The sequence below is a fragment of the Squalius cephalus genome (assembly GCF_949319135.1).
Source record: "Squalius cephalus genome assembly, chromosome: 4".
Lineage (NCBI taxonomy): Eukaryota > Metazoa > Chordata > Actinopteri > Cypriniformes > Leuciscidae > Squalius > Squalius cephalus.
The window spans coordinates 40,099,762-40,117,247 of record NC_137125.1 but is presented as its reverse complement, the minus strand read 5'-3'; the positions used below and the strand labels follow the sequence as shown (position 1 = coordinate 40,117,247).

The following is a 17,486-nucleotide window of genomic DNA, read 5'->3' as shown; positions in this document are numbered from 1 at the left end:
TTTTTTCTTTTTTTTGTTGGCAACACTCATAGCTGCAAATTGGATTCTTCTGTGGCCGTTGTGAACCGCAAAATGCTTCATCACTACTAATGTATGTCTATGACAACGTTGAAGCTTCTGCCATTTTAGTTGTTAGTTTATAAAGCAAGTTGTAATTACAGATTTGACAAAGACATACATGTTTTTTACAGGTTGGAAACACATAATTATGTGAACGTAGCACAAGTCAGTGACAAGTCATCAAAGACAGTGCTTGGTGAGCTTACAGTGATGCGGTAGTCGGTCACTCGGCCACCGCAGCCCTCGCTGATGGAGGGCGGGTCCTCCAACGTTGAGCGTGTGCTGTTCAGGACATGCAGAAAGATTTCTCCTCCATGACTGCTCAACATGTGACTGATGACCTTAGACCCTGACTTGCGGGGCTGCTCTAGTAGCACAGATCGACCTGGGAAGACCCAAGACAAAAGGAAAATATACAATAAAGCATGTACTTCCACAGTTTCATATACCAGCCTCTCTCCTTCTGTTACCAAAAATATTAATGAGTGAAACTATATTCAATAAGAAAAAAATGCATGGTGGGGAAGAGAGATTGTGCACACACACCGTTCAACAGGAAGTTGGTGAGGCAGGAAGATGGCCGGCTGTTAACGTCCACTGGAGAAATACGATACGCCCCTGTGCAGTAATGCAGTTCTGCAAAAAGAAAGAAAAAAAATCATGAATTTGTCATGTGGCAGAAAGAAGAAAACATTTCCCAGAGTTCCACTCACCTACACTGTTGGTGCGTGGAGTGCACCATTTGAGTGTGACAGTTTCCTTCAGCCCACTGTCTCTGCTGGTGCTGCCGGCCATGTGCAAATCACCTACACATGAGATAAACACAAAAATGAGTAACATTCTGCTAAATTTATCCTTTTCTTTCCCACATAACAAAATCAGATTTAGAACATGAATTTACAGAATTTTCATTTTTAAACGAACTATACCTTTAATTAAATCATTGATTACCCGTATATTATATTCAAATAATATATCTTCTAATAATATAAATATTTTCAATAAATAGATAGGGTTTTACTTGATACAATTTGAAATTAAGACTTTCTCAATATTGAATTTTTTTTTTACCTTTATTTAACCAGGTAAATCTCTCTGAGATTAAAAATCTCTTTCACAGGAGAGTCCTGGCCAAGAATGTACAGCATTTACAGTCACAACTTACAGACTGAGACAACGAATATACAATTAAAACACTTAAAAACAATTGCAAATCAATGAGCCTTCTTCGAGTGACCGAATAATAGATTTAAAATGTTCCATAGGCACCAGAGTTTGTAATTTCAATTTCGTTTGGAGTAAATTCCATTCAAATGGAGCTGTGTACATAAAAGCCCTTTTTCCCAGTTCAGTTCTCACAAATGGAACAAAGAGAGTAAAACAATTATCAGACCGGAGGGAATATTTCCCAACACTTTTCTTTTGAATTAGACAACCTAGATACAAAGGCAACAACCCCAGAATAGTTTTATAAATGATTAGGTAATAATGAATTTTCCTTCTAATAGACAAAGATGGCCAGGATTCTTTATTATACAATATACAATGATGAGTTAAAGGTTTACAATCTGATATAAATCTTAAAGCGCTGTGATAAACAGCATCCAAAGAAGAAAGTAGTTGAGAGGAAGCAAATTGATACACCACATCACCATAATCGAGTACAGGCAAGAAAGTAGCAGAAACTAATCTCTTTCTTACATTAAATGAAAAACAGAACTTGTTTCTAAAATAAAACCCAAGCTTTATTTTTAATTTTTTCTTTAAATTAGTTATGTGAGACCCAAAAGATAATTTAAGATAAGTCTGGAGAGGAATAAAATTGTCTACCGCCTTTTTCGAGCTTGAGAATAACATGATTTTTGTTTTATCTACATTCAGAACAAGTTTAAGTGTATGAAGCCGAGACTGAATAACATCAAAAGCCGCTTGAAGTTTAAGCAAGGCTTGCTGTTTCGAAGGTGCACCACAATACATAACAGTATCATCTGCGAAAAAGTGAAAATTAACATCTTGATTATCATGATCAATACTGTTAATGTAAATAGTGAATAAAGAGGCCTCAACACGGATCCTTGAGGAACACCTTTTACAATCTCCAATAGTCCTGAATTTTTACCCTCAGCCTGAACACATCGAGTTCTATTACTTAAATAATTTTTAAACCAGAAAATAACACGATTTGATAAGCCTACACTCCTTAATCTATACAGTAATATCTCATGATCCACTGTGTCGAAAGCCTTTGATAAATCGATAAAAAGGGAAGCGCAGTAATCACCTTTATCAACTGATCCCACAATGTCATCCACCACAATACATAACAGTATCATCTGCGTAAAAGTGAAAATTAACATCTTGATTATCATGATCAATACTGTTAATGTAAATAGTGAATAAAGAGGCCTCAACACGGATCCTTGAGGAACACCTTTTACAATCTCCAATAGTCCTGAATTTTTACCCTCAGCCTGAACACATCGAGTTCTATTACTTAAATAATTTTTAAACCAGAAAATAACACGATTTGATAAGCCTACACTCCTTAATCTATACAGTAATATCTCATGATCCACTGTGTCGAAAGCCTTTGATAAATCGATAAAAAGGGAAGCGCAGTAATCACCTTTATCAACTGATCCCACAATGTCATTTAAAACTTTCAAAATGGCTGTTGTGGTACTATGTTTTTTGCGAAACCCAGATTGATTACTAGATAGAACTTTGTGTACGTTCAGATAACAAGTCACTTGATCACTAATAAAACGTTCTAAAATTTTTGAAAGGACACAAAGCTTTGAGATTGGCCTATAATTATATAGTATAGGAGGGTCTCCCCCTTTTAATAAGGGTGGTTTCAAAAGCTAAAATAACAAAAGCTGATTTCCAGATTTCCGGAATAACACCAGTATCTATTGAAAGATTAAGAAGATAAGTTAAAGGGCTCGAAATAATATCAGCTGCCATTTTCAAATAGATAGTTTCCACACAATCAGGGCCTGGTGATTTATTTATATCAAGCAATTTAAGTGCTTTATGAACATCAGGACTCTTGATGTGTACAAAAGTGAACTCCTCCTTTTTAAAAATAGTTTCTACACTAACAAAGTCATTATTTGAGAGCAAAAAATTGTGTGACTCAAATAAAGACCCAGAGTCAATAAAATGCTTGTTAAAATGGTTAAGTATTTGCTCTTTATCAGATATGATATGATAGTGGAATACATAGTTATACATGAAGGGAAATCAGATGATTTTTTGTTCCCTGCTATATACTTTATATTCTGCCAAAAAAAATGTGGATTATTAAAAATTTTCGTAGTTTTTGCAATATAATTAATAAAAAGTGTTAAGTATAGTAATAACATGTAAAACTTTGAAATGTCTTTATATTCACTTATTGATTAGAGGTTAATCATCAGATACAATATTATGTTTATTGTTGAAAATATAATGTATGATTGTTTTATAAGCTTATGTTTCACGGCCAAAACTGACCTGGAATGTGATAATGTTTTTTTTTGGGGGGGGGGGGGGGGGGGGGTTGCATTCTTTTTTTAATGCTTTATAAAGGTTGATAACAGATGCTGTGGTCTAATGTCCAAATGATTTATGCAGTGAAATGTAGGCTGTGTTGGATTTTTGATGCAAAGGACTGATTTACTCACCACTCTTAATAAATTCCATATGTGCATCACGATGGTGCAGAAGCTCAACGTCGTAATTTGCTGAAGTGTTAGCATGTTGCTCCTCCTTCTCACACATGTACATACACACACAAATACACATACGCATCAGCAGCTGGGCCTCTACACTACTAACACATCACAATCTACTGCTGCTTTCATGTTTGAAGAGCACAGATTATAAAATAACTGTGCCCTCACAGATATGATGTCCACAAATGCCTCGGAGTCTCCCAGCTGGTTCATATGCTGTGGAGATCAGAGACTGTAAGCAACAAATAGAGCTTACACACATTAAGAACAGGAGAAGAGAGGAGAAGGACTGGGAGAACAGAGACGGGTGGACTCCATGGAGCAGGACGTTTCATCCCTGGGGTCACTGGCCTCAAACACACATCTTAAAACTACTGTGTGTTTCTGCAGGGACCTGCAGCTTTTAAAAACACAAGCGACCAGTACAAGAAAACACACTTCACATCCTGCCACACCCAGCCAGGGCAAAATACATCACCCAGAAATAAGAGAGAGATAGAGATAGCAAAAGCAAAAGAGAAATACCCCCGATAGAGAAAAAGTCTGGGGGCTGAAAGGGGATCTAGAGGGTCAATTGTTCATCCAGCTGGGTGCTAATCTACACTCTTTGGAGAGCATGGATGTGTGGAATTATTCCTTTAGAATTCTGTTAAAGTCAACATGAAATGGCTTTCGCAACCCATTTAACTTCCCTGCTGTGATGAATTTTAAAGTGAAACTTATTGTTCAAAAAGGGTGTGGGACCTGATTTTATCCATTAAGAATTGACTGGATCATAAAAAATGGATATCAAACATTGTGATCCAAACAAGTTGGTTCTGTTCAGTGTTTCAAAAACTCTTATAAATAAGCCGGAATGGTTAAAGCATTAATCTGATTCAAATGATTAAAAACAGTGTGTGTAAACACTTTTTTGCAAGAATGATTTTATATGTACCTTAGATTTCTGTTCAAATCTAAAATTATTTGGGGACAGAAAGTTGAGTGCAATAACAGCAATAAAAAAAAACAGAACTTTCTTCCTTTAAAATACTAAATTCTTAATGGAACCATTGAAGAATCTGAATCAGAATTGTTAAATCTTTAAAAAAAAAAAAAAAAAAAATCTCTTATTTAAGACTGACCAACATTAAATTACAACATTGACTACTGACAAGATTTTAGAAAATCTGCATTACCTACAAGAGTAGCCAAAAGTGATGCAAAATCATTTCAAGGCAGAGTATTATTCAAACAAAGTGTAAAAATGTCTTTCTTTTTTTAAATAATGTGCATAATAAGACCAGGAATGTGCATCAGGAAACTAAATAAGGTCAATTTTGATTTCATGTTGACTTTATGCATTCAATAAATTAATGAATAATATTTCATATATAATTTTAAAAACTACTTTTCTTAATAGGCCTTATGTTTTTTTATACTGTAAACATACAACAGTTTTATCCAAATGTATTAGTTGTGCTTAGGAAAAAGTTAAAATTAGTATAGCCCAATATGTAAATGTATCTTTGAAGCTCCCATTAATAATCAGAGATTAGCAAGAGCTGGATGAGGGGGTGGGGTTTTGATCTGGATAAGTAATAGTAGCTCTTGTAAAGTACTGACCTGCTCACAGACATTTAATGTAGGCTAGCAAAACAAACAATAAACCATGAAAACAGCAGCTGTGTAAGCAACCGATATAGTGCAAACAAGTGATGAAGAGAGAAAGAGAGAGACAGGCAGAGAGGAGAATGTTTGACAGTCAGTCTGACCTTCATTGGGATGTTTGTGATGGTGGTTGAGGCCAAATCAAAGTGCTGCTGAACCAGCACATTCAGTTTGCAGGCTAGATAGCGTCCAGCTCGCACACTGTGAACCTCACTGCTCAACACTGATGAGAGCTGCACACACAGAGAAGACAAAGACACATTACTACACAATAGTGACAACAAATTTGCAGTATAGTTCTTTTTAATACTGAACCTGAAACAATTATGGAGCTGGTTCATTTGATTCAAGGCTCAGAACTCAGAAAATATCTCATTAAGTAAAATCCCGATGGAAATTAATTTGCATTTAGCACTAATGCAGAGAGAGATGCTACCTCTTTCTTTTGCCGATCCGAGACCAGAGTGTCATCACCCTGAGGGTAGATGTGGACCAGCACAAGCTCACACTGCTGAATCGGCATCAGTCTGCACAGTAAAAAAAAAATATATATAACAGTAAGATTACGAGCTTGCTAATTGAGTGAGAATTAAAGTGGCACTCAGAGGTATCAGAACTGACCTGTCAGAGCCAGCTGCCAGTTTGTTCTGCTCCTGAATGGTTTCCAGCACACAATCCTCTAGCATTCTGACATGAGTGTCACTAAGAGGGAGACACAGATATACAGATATATATCTATATATATCTATATATATATATATATATATACACACACACACCCTATCATTCAAAAGTTTGGAGTCGTAAGACTTTTCATGTTTTAGAAAGAAGTCACTTATGTTCATTTATTTTCTGAAAAATGCAGTAAAAACAGTGATATTGTGGAAACGTTTTACATTTTAAAATACGGTAATAGTTTTCTATTTTAAAATACATTAAAAAGTAATTTATTCCAGTGATGACAAAAGTCCATATGCATACATAAACATATTATACATATTTATGCAGATACATCTTTTTTTATTTAATGAATGGAAAGTTTAAAATACCAGCATTTATTTGATATGTGATCTGTTAAGGGGTAATTAAATGTGTAATGTATCATGTAAAAAAAAATGTATCATCTTTTATTGGAAAATTTTATAACAATTTATCAATCTTTTAAACAACTGATAAGATAGCCTAGTATTCAAACTACATTTTTATAAAAATCCCCAGTCAAGTTTATAATAGAAGTAATTAAATTGAACGATGTTCACTTACCCGGCAAAGTTTTTCAATTGGATTGGCATTTATTTTCTTTAGCATGAAGTGTGACGTATTTCACTCACGTCTCCAATCATTCGATTCATTTTCAGCGATTAAAGGAGAAGTTCACTTTTAAAAATGAAAATTCTGTCATCATATAATCACCCTCATGTTGTTTCAAACCTGTATGAATTTCTTTCTTCTGCTGAACAGAAAGGAAGATATTTAGAAGAATGTCAGTAACCAGGCAGTTTTTGGGTCCCATTGACTTCCATAGTAGGAAAAAAATATACTATGGAAGTCAACGGGACCCAAAAACTGTCTGGTTACTGACATTCTTTTAAATATCTTCCTTTCTGTTCAGCAGAAGAAAGAAATTCATACAGGTTTGAAACAACATGAGGGTGATTATATGATGACAGAATTTTCATTTTAAAAGTGAACTTCTCCTTTAAAGAACAAATGTATACTCGCATGTGATATGTGTTACGTACATTATCGCCTCTGACAGACAGCATGTTGAAGCTGCTCAGGTCATAATTTTCTCTGTTCTCGTAAAGCGATGACACATTCAAAACATCCGGTAGTGTGGCCAGGAAATGCATGTACTCGCTGGACCTCCACTACTGTGTATTGTACACGTTATTTTTGTGATGGACATTGATGTGTGAAAACAGATGGATCGTAAGGTAACAAGTATTTATTTCTTAGCCGGCAAGTACTAATTATTACTGTGTATAATTTATTGACTTTTACCAGGAAAGGAGAGGTTGTTTTTATTGTCTCTTATAAAAAATAAAAACACTTATTTAAACCCATGAAAATGCAGATCATGTTGTAAATAATAGTAAATCACTTTTTAAAAACTATTGTTCTACCCCCTAGCAGATTTTCCTAATATACACAGGTATAGTGCTTACCTTTTTGCATTGGTGAGACAGATAATGCGCCCCCTATTGGCCACTCTGTCAGCCGTGTCCATCAGAGCAGTACGAGCCTCATGCTGATATTCTGTAATCTTACACAGAGATTCTACTGCCGCCACTAGCCCATGCAGGACACTGCAGCATTCAGGATCCTGACGAGGGTTTGGAGGCCCAACAGCTGCCAAGGCAGCCATCAGCTGACAAACAGCACAGATATACACTTAACACTAATTCAACACAATGCTCAGATTACTCTGGTACAAGAAGGGTGCTTGATGTGGACCTGCTGAGTGACAAATGTGCGTTTTACCTCCTGTGTGCTCTGATCTTGTTGCTTCCAGCTGTTCAAGATGTGAACCTCAGAATCGCTCACAATGTAGTTCACCTGAGAGACATTAAAGGAATAGTTGAAACAGGAATGTAATTCTCTCATTATTTACTTAACCACAATTCATTCTTAATTTAAATCCTACTTTATTCCACCGTAAAACATAAAAAGAGCATTTTTGAAGAATTTTCACACAGCTCTTTTCCATACAAACCAGCTAATTCATAGCGACTATACCTATAAACAGCGCCAGTTTCCATACACTTACCAGTTTCTTGGTGGGATAAATGTCATACAGGATTCGACAGTACTCCATGGAGCACTCAATTGCACACGTCCAGAGAGATTTTGAGACTGGAGCCAGAGGAATCACGCCCTGTGAACGGCTTTTGGTCAGCATGTCACATTCAATCAGCTGCCGGCTGGACTCTGCCATGTACGGGCAGTGATCGACCACAAAGGCCGTCTTGTGTGAAACTGCGAACATCCTCATCCTGGTCCTGCAGCACAGAGACTGTAAAAAATAAAATAGGCACTTGAAATATATGGATTTATGGCAAGAGAAGCCAACCCTGCTCCTGCAGAGTTTAGCTCTAACCCTAGTCAAAGACATATTAGCATCCTAACTGATTACTGGAAAATGACAGGTTGATGTGTTGGAGTAGAGTTGAAACCGAACTTTGCAAGAGCAGGACTACCCTTGTTATATGGCTTCATGTTTTCATCTTCATGAGAGGTACAAATAAATTAAAGGTGTATATATATATATATATATATATATATATATATATATATATATATATATATATATACAGAGAGAGAGATCAAATATAGTAAATAGGTATATATATATATATATATATAAAACAATAGCTTACATATTATCTTATTCAACACCTTATGAAACTAAGCATTAATGTTCAGTTAAAAAAATAAAATAAATGAATGTAAATAAACCTGTCAACAGAGTAAATAAACTAACGTTAGCTAAACATCTCAGCCTTTCTGAGAAGAAAATGTCATTACCGTTACAAAAGAAATTAGCAGTAGTAATACAGTAATATAAAGTCGTCGAGGATTATTTAATTGATGAGTCTGTAAACAATAATAGTTATTATTTTATCACCTTGTGTGTCACAGAAACGCAGCTAGCTTTAGCTTGCTAGCATCGCCTGCTAGTTTTCCATCGATGGAAAATGCGCACTTAATAAAACCACTCGCATAGAAAATGATGGTATACAATTGAATTGATTGAAAAAATAAACAAACACATATGACAAATCGATTACATGTAAAAGGGAACCAGAAGAATTAGCAAACGGCCCGACAGAAGAAAAATAAAAGCGCAAGGGACATAATACGCCGTTACTCACATCCGTCCGTCAGTGAAATTCCGCCCTGGCTGTAAGCTTAAATGAAACGGTCCTGGTGCAAAGTGGCATCATGGGGACGTGACTGACACGTTCATTTCAGTCTACAGTAAGTAGTAAAAATGTTTGAATGTAAAATTATTGAGCTATTATAAAGGAGTAATTCATACGCAGCCCATAAGCAGAAATACTGAAACGTTGGACTCGAGACGCAACAGAAATCATGCTGTCAGTGTCATGGAAAGACCAAAGCCATTAAATATAATTCATGAAATAATATTTCAATAAAATAAATAATAATATAATTTCAACGGCTCTGGAAATTAGATGTTTGTTGTTCATTGTGCGTAATAATACTTTGCATAGATTAAAAAGATGTTTATTGTTGGGTTCTGCCACTGCTGAGTAAAATGGAAAGATAATAAGTCAATAGCAGTGAGCTACTTGTTTTCTTCACACAGCACAGCTCCTTCAGTATACAGTCAGTTACAGCAGATCACTTGTACTCTTTATAAATCAATATTCAGAGAGTTTCTCCTACTTTTATCTGCCTTTTCTGGAAAAGTTTTTTAATATCCCATAGCCTACCTAGGACCTTATCTTTTGTTTTGATATTTTTAGGTGTGCTCATTCTGTTTTAGATTATTTTATTCTGTACACTTCAAGATAAAGCAGCTGTTCTTAGTAATTTATTCCTTAATAGAGTTTATAAGAAGCAATACAGTTCAGCAAGTAATGGATTAATTTTGACTTGTTTTAGCCTATTCTTGTGTTTTCATTCTCTCAATAATTTATGATTTATTGAAACTTAAGACCAGATCCCTAAATGGATCCCTAAACTTAAGAGATAGTATCTTGAAGTTCAAAATGTTTCATACATGTAAAACCTGAATAAACCTGAGTCAATTTCAGAACAACTGCATTTCTTTCTTGAGAAAGCATAACCTTACACTGTTTTAGCTTCCTCACAGAGTCAGTGCAACCAATCCAAATGTCCATTAAGATTCCAGATTTAACTGCTTACTGCTTTACATAACTTACCGTATAAAACAGACGGTTTGCTCCAGATGATTTAGAAATGCTGCAGAAGAATTTTAGTTTATCATAATATCATTCCAGAATGGCAATTTTGAATGTATGTTTATATAATTTCTGTGATGTATCATTTTTGTGATGTGTATCTGTATGTTTGGCCTCCACTTATGTTTAACCTTCTTTTAATGGCAAGATGAGTGTTGCTGAGAAAATCTGTGTTTTTGTCTTTGTCTTACAAGGTATGTGAATCTCTTCTTCACCTTCACCAATGTCTTTAATGAGACATTTGTTAGATGAAGTGAACCACTAAAATATTTATCATGAATGTGTATTTTATATTATCAGTGTATTTTAGTCTGTTGTATATAGGTCTAAATGGTTTAATTGCAGAGTTGTTAAGTAGGTTATTTAAGTAATAGTACTTCATTACTGTATTATATTATTATTTATAAAACTGAATGCTTGTATTACTCAATTATGTTTACAAGAAAAACATAATACTTATTACTCCATTACAATTTCATGTAGACTTAATAGTACAACATACATAATATTATGTCAGACATTACGATCTTTCCCCAATGATAAAAAAAGTCTTTATCTTAATGTGACTAACAAGCCAATCAATCATGCTTACATAAGTTTAACTTTTTTTTTAAAACAGCCAATTACTTTTATTTTAGAGCAAGTAGTGTTTTCTTTACAAAGTTTTTGCAAAAAAATACTAAATTAATAAAATCTCTAGTCCTACTTGTTTTCAAAAGTCCATTAAAAAATCTAAGATTTTTTTTTAACTTAATATTTAAGTACAAATAAGTGTGTATACTTTTTTACTTTCACTATTTTGGCTTGGTATTGGCCTGACTTATAATTGAGTAAAAATATTGACATTATCTGTACTTTAACTTTAGTGCAGTTTCACAGTATTAATAGAGGTCTGTTAGCAGTGTGTATCTTGAAGTTTAACAAGTTACAAAGTATCTGATTACCTTAATTACAAATTATCTGATTAAGTTTGTAACAAGTTACAAAGTATCTGATTAACTTTGTTAGAAATTATTTTAGAAATATTTTAATACCAGCTGTATACTGAAGCACTGTACTCTAAAAAGTGCTAATGTAAATATATATAAACTTGCAGATCAAATATGTTGGATTTTATTTTAAATCAAGCATTCTGACTTTTTGCCATGTTACAATTTTGATGTTGATTCAGTCAGTACTAAAGCATCTATCGTCATCAATCCACACAGGCTGTTTATTGATTTTCTCCTCAGCTTGTAATGCTATATTATTAAATTTTTCATTTTAACTGAAAAGTAAATTAGGTTTATTTGTAAACTGAAAAGACTAGTCAATAAAGGGTTTCTGTTTATGGCTAGAAATGTGCTCGCATATTTCTTTGTGTGCTTTAACAGTTTGTGCTGTGTGTGTTGTAGGTGTTTGCTGTAGAGATTTCAGCATCAGTCTGCCAGAGAAGATTGAAGCTCTCAGTGGATCCTGTGTGATCATAAAGTGTACATTTGAGATTGGGGATAAATATGACAAAGACCTCAATGAGAGTGCTGCTACAGGGCTGTGGTTCAAAGATGAAAAAAATGTGTTTAACTCTAGAGTTCCCAATATTAAACACTTTAAAGTGGCAATAACTGGAAAACTACTTGAGAAGAACTGTACCACTATATTTTATAATGTTAGTTCAAAGCATAATGGTAAATATCACTTGATTGAGAGTGGTGATCTGAAATACAGCTACACAGTAAACACCTCCACTGTAAATGTCTTTGGTGAGTGATTTGAGTCCTTTTTTATTTAAATGAATGTGTTAAAAATTTATATTTTACATATATTTGTCATCCCATGATTGTCAGTATACTTAATCTTGTATTCATGTGTATTTCAGAGTCTCCCCCCAAACCCACAGTGAAGCTGAATGAGGATCAGGATCAGGAGGTGTTGGAGGGGAGCTCTGTGAGTCTGCGCTGCTCTGCTGAGACTCTCTGCTCCTCTCCTCCACCAACTCTCACATGGAGCTTCACTCCCAGAATCCCCCTCAGTGAGAGCAGCAGACAACAGGAGCTCCTCATCTCTGATCTGAACTTCACTGCTACTCACCGTCACCACAGAGTCACTTTCACCTGCACTATAACCTACCAGCTACAGGACAAGAACAAAACAGCACAGGACAACATCACATTACATGTTCAGTGTAAGTGATGCTTTGTATCAGTTTTGACTTGGTAATTATATTATTTTAAATTGTATTGTGTATTCCATCATTAACTTTCTATGGAACACAAAAAAGTTATTTAGCAGAATGCCCTGGCTGTTTTTTTCATACATCAGCAGTGAACTGGGGCAAAAAATTCACATTAGATATATGGTCACATTTGAGGTGTTTGTTTCTTTGTTACAATTTTTTTTATGTTCGTGAATCGTTATTTATTTGCACTTATCCAGAAGTCAATGAATAACGCAAAGTTATAAGACTTTAAATAGAGTATACAAGTCCTTATTTTTTTCCCTTATTGGAGCTTATCAGCCCCAGTTCCTATTCACTTTTATCTGGAAAAGTGCAGCCTGGACATTCTGCTTCTTTTTCTTTTACATGGGGGAAAATCAAGTGAGTTTGGAATGACTATTTGAATGTCTGTTTTACTTGCTGATTTGCTTTACATTCATTAGCACTTTAATCGAAGCATATTCTATGCTAGTCGGTGTGACCTTTTGTCTTACACCTTTAACCCGATTATTCAGGTAGGGTAAGGTTAGTCAAATTTACAAATTTAAGCATTATATTTTTTGCTAATTGAAATTAGTTATTTTTTTCCCCTAACCATGGCAGAAAATCTCATCTCAGCACATTTGATGAATGGCCACGTTGTATGTTTAATTTAATCTTTTTATATGAATATCAACATTTGTGAATTTAGTAAGTTGAAACAGTTTTGGGGTTTAATTGATCTAATTTTGTGTCTCTGGAAAAACGTTGATATTATTATCTATGACATTGTATTATGTTGAATATCAACGATTGTTTTTGTTTTTTTTTGTCTATTTGTTAAGGAGGGACTTGTGGACACATCAAAGTTTTTGGATTTGCTGGTTCCCTTTTGATGGAAATAAATGTTATGATGTTATTTCCAGCAAAAGGTGCATACATTTTTGATCAAGATCTTGTATGAGAGTCAAGGTCTCTGTAAAGTCTACTCAAGCACATGCCAAAGACTTTCAATGAACTCAGAGGTGCCAATCCATGCGAGAAAATAATTATTCATTCTCCCTCCCATGCATTCTTTCACAATTTGAGCATTGTCATACTGGAATATGGCCTTTTTATGGCCCCTTTATGGCCCACTGAAGCAGGCACGCGCCAAAACGCGTCTGTGCAAAATAAAGTATATGCATAGTGCGAGGGGCCTCTCTCCCACTTTATCTAATTATCTAGGCCAGCACTCTTAAAGTTGACAAGTAGGCTATACACATTGAGTGAATCCTGCTCCTATCCATATACTGGAATATGGCCATGATGATGTGCCTATTTGCAGTCAGTTGCCTGGAAATTATGTCACATAAAATTTGATGAAAGTAATGCTTTTGAAAACATATTTCTGACAATAAATGAAATATTTTTGAAATGGCATGTCTATTTTGTCTCGGCGGAGCTGAGATGAGAACAATCGGAACACGGCCGTATTCTTGTTCAGATGCTTAAGCTACTACTCGGAACTCCGACACGGATAAATGTACGCAGCAATATATAATGAATGTTCCTGGGAGATCCGTTGTTGCGCGGGATGTGGAAGCGCTCAAAAGTTCTAGAACCTTCTACTGCCTACTGCCAAATAAATGAAAATAAAATAAAAAATAAATTAAAAACACAAGCTGCTGCAGCAGATCAATTTGGTCAAGTTCAGCACAACGTTAGTTGTACAAAAAGTGCCCTGGCCTTGAATGACAACGTAAGGAAAATAAGACTAAATCAAAAATTAAATAACCAATAGGTTGACCATGTGATTTTTCTCAGGAGATGTTTTGAGCATTTTACTTAAGACACCGATGAGTTATGAGTTATAGATGTGTGTAGGCCTACTCTGTACTGTTTTTAAGAATGTGTGTGAAATGTAAAATCTAAATTAAATTACAAAGGTATAACACAAATAAATTCAAATGTTGATTGTAAAACTAACCAGTGTTATTATTATTTTTATATCTTAATAATAGGCAGTTTGTAATGAGGCAACCACTGGAGCCAGAAATCATGTGTGTGTTTGTTTGCCTTTGTGTGTGTGTGTGTGTGTGTGTGTGTGTTGTAGTAGTAAAGAGAGAGAATGGGAGAAGGAAGTTTGTGTGAGGTGGACCTGGTCACCACAGACCCAAATCTTCTCAGCTGTTGCTACTGTCATATGCTGCATTTCTTCATGTGGCACATTATGTTTGTTTGGCACATTGTATGGGTCACTGTATCATAACAAGGTAATAGGCTACAACATGTGTAATCAACTGATGACTGATTAACAGTAATATAAATGCTAAATGTCCTAATACCTGTTGATACTACAACAATGCAAAGTATGCTCTTAACCTTGCAATTTTTCACATATCATGTAAGACTCAATTTCTCCATTTCTTTGCACAAAACTCTCCAGAAAGTGCCATTTAATGGCCCATACCCCTGGACCCCCCTATGGAGAGCCACCAAACATAGCCTGACTCAGAGGAATTAATGCTCAGTGCCCTGCTTTATAGGCTAAGATGCATGTCTTTTGGGATGGGAGGAAACTTGGATACCCAAATGAATCATCAAAGGGGAAGGTGGATATTACACCCATGAGCAAGGTATGTTCCCACGAAATCCCTAATTTTGCTGGATGTGTCTGCAGCCAGTTAACGTTACAGATAATCTAAATGAATGGTTTTCTTTCTTTTTGCCACGCAGCTTACATTTTGCCACTGTGAAGGTGCCAGACTGCTGCTGTGAAGGCACAAACTTCACTGTGTTACCAGGCAAACCAGTGATTTAATATGGAGATATTGATTAATCGATTAGCATGTTCCGTCATCATAACTCAATAACTCACTGTAGGTGTTCATGTGGGTATTGCTGTAAGATGCCTACAGAGCCAGAGAACATATGCTGCATGGAAGTAGAACACGTATTGAATTAACTTACGGTTATAATTGATCTCGTTTTCATAACACGTATTCATGTTACGAAATTTGTGGCAATAAAGGTGAAAAGACGGATGCGACAGCTTGAGCAGAGCAGACTCCCAGTTGTATGAGTGAGCATCCTGGATTGGAGCCTGTTTGTTTAAAACGTGTATTCTCTTCAGAATGCATACAACATTTATCGAGCCGACTATGGAACCTTACGTCTACGTGGGATTGACCAGTACGTGTCGATGAATAGTGTTTTTAAATGTTATGTCAAGTTTTTATAATGCAGGGCTATATAATATAATAATATATTTACATCTTCAATCAACCTACACATATTGACTGCACAAAAGTAAAAACTTACCTATATTCTGAATTGCAACCATGAACTTGACAACACATACGGCAGAACAAACTTAATATTTATTAAATATCACAATACACTCTGCAAATACAAGAAAATGATTTCACAATTTGTATAAATAATTAGTGGAAGGATCTTACTTTATTCTTGTAATTAAATAAACATTGCAGATTCTACAAAACCAATACATACTGTAAACAAACTAGTGAATATTTGACATTTTATATACAATAGTAAGAAATAACTTCAGGAGTCTTAGATAGTGCTTGTCAACAGCTCTATAGAATTATAAGAAAGCACAAAATGAAGCATAGGCTGTGCTATAAAAAAACAAAACAAAGACATTGCTGAAAAATAAAAAGTACTATCTGTACATTGACCATGTGCCTGTGTTTTAGTCGTTACAGGTTTCTGGCATATCGCTCCTTTGTGAGCTGGTGCTGGGGTTTCCTTGGCCGTGGTTATGTGTCGTGATTCCAGCCTGTGTGGTGATGAGGGTTCGCCGTGAGTTTCCAGATGATCAGGGCAGATATGTTGGTTTCCTACAAGCTGATGATTGAATCTGGACACCATGGTGGAGACGACCTCCTCCTTGTCTGGCCGCTCATACTCCGCACAAAGGTCTGGTGGTATGGGTATCTTAAGTACCTCATCCATGTATGAAGCAGGTTCCACAAAAACATGCTCAAATATTAGGTCCTGCAGGTCATCTAGGTACTCTGTGCAATAAAACAAAATTTACCCTAACTTTCAGGAAAACTTGCAATAACACTGTTAATTTATATTTCATTTTATAAAATAAAAAAATTAAAGTAACTTACTGAATGTTGGTGGTGTCTTCACTTGTTTGATCGTGCATTGTCCTTTCCTGGCCTTTGGAAAGTTCACTTTGAATAGTGGATGTCCTGTTGATGATGTTGCTTGTGCACGACCAGCATTTTCATTGTAATGAAATGCAGCCAGGTATAGTCTGCAAGTGCACAGACACAATTCAGGAAAATAGCCTATAGTGATGTAAAGTTATTTTAACAGCAGTTCAATTACCTGCAGAACATTCCAAGAAATGGGAACACCACATTTTTTGGGGCAAACCGTAGAATGACACTATGAAATGACTCCAAAGATGAAGTCTGGTGATGTGGACTTAGTTTGGTGATGTCCTTCAAAATCTGCGTGTTTGTCATCACTTTCTCCAGCTTGTAGAATGCCTGAGTTCCTATGAGAAATGATACAAAAATTGCATTAATTGCAACTAATAACTTTAATTTGAGGTTATTTACACTTCGACTAACAATCCCTTTTTTTTTTTTTTTTTTATGTCGTGTTGCATAAAAATAACATTTGTTTACAGTATCATACCGGCAACAAGCCACTTGTTTCTGTCTCTGCTTCCCTTTAGAGGATGTAGACGAGCAGGAAAGTTTGGATCCTCATGAGTGTGTACGTTTCCTGACATGGTTCAGAATCGATTTCCATTTGGCCACTCTTTCTGGTTCAGTGGTTGAAGATGATGCAGTCCAGTAAATGTGTTTTTTAATGCTTCTCTGCCATTTCCGTCATTTTTCCGTAAGTCTTTCATCTTGGAAATGTTTTCATGTTTCCTCGCAATCCCTGTAAATAAAAATA

At 35.4% G+C, this 17,486-nt stretch overlaps 1 protein-coding gene and 1 long non-coding RNA gene across 10 annotated transcripts in view; both read right to left on the bottom strand.

Annotated features, from left to right (window-relative positions):
- The window catches only part of ints13 (integrator complex subunit 13), a 31,006-nt gene extending 21,549 nt beyond the window's left edge, over nucleotides 1–9,457 (bottom strand). For 3 of the 9 annotated variants that reach the window (XM_079868058.1, XM_079868050.1, XM_079868054.1), the window contains exons 1-11: nucleotides 9,058–9,332; nucleotides 8,200–8,445; nucleotides 7,914–7,988; nucleotides 7,598–7,800; nucleotides 6,051–6,131; nucleotides 5,866–5,956; nucleotides 5,534–5,662; nucleotides 3,729–3,813; nucleotides 774–866; nucleotides 607–696; nucleotides 267–445 (exon numbers count right to left, since the gene is read on the bottom strand). In XM_079868058.1, the coding sequence (XP_079724184.1) occupies nucleotides 267–445; nucleotides 607–696; nucleotides 774–866; nucleotides 3,729–3,813; nucleotides 5,534–5,662; nucleotides 5,866–5,956; nucleotides 6,051–6,131; nucleotides 7,598–7,800; nucleotides 7,914–7,988; nucleotides 8,200–8,424 (1,251 nt within the window). In that variant the 5' untranslated portion in view covers nucleotides 8,425–8,445; nucleotides 9,058–9,332. Of the gene's footprint in view, nucleotides 1–266; nucleotides 446–606; nucleotides 697–773; nucleotides 867–3,728; nucleotides 3,814–5,533; nucleotides 5,663–5,865; nucleotides 5,957–6,050; nucleotides 6,132–7,597; nucleotides 7,801–7,913; nucleotides 7,989–8,199; nucleotides 8,446–9,057 lie in introns of all 9 variants that reach the window. The other 6 variants (XM_079868057.1, XM_079868053.1, XM_079868051.1 and 3 more) reach the window with 5 other exon arrangements.
- Nucleotides 9,458–16,298: 6,841 nt separating this feature from the next.
- On the bottom strand, nucleotides 16,299–17,224 carry LOC307156604. The gene is made up of 4 exons (XR_013820742.1): nucleotides 17,210–17,224; nucleotides 16,905–17,076; nucleotides 16,682–16,830; nucleotides 16,299–16,579 (listed from the first exon to the last, which is right to left on the bottom strand). It is a non-coding gene; the product is annotated as an uncharacterized lncRNA (long non-coding RNA).
- Nucleotides 17,225–17,486: the final 262 nt, after the last annotated feature.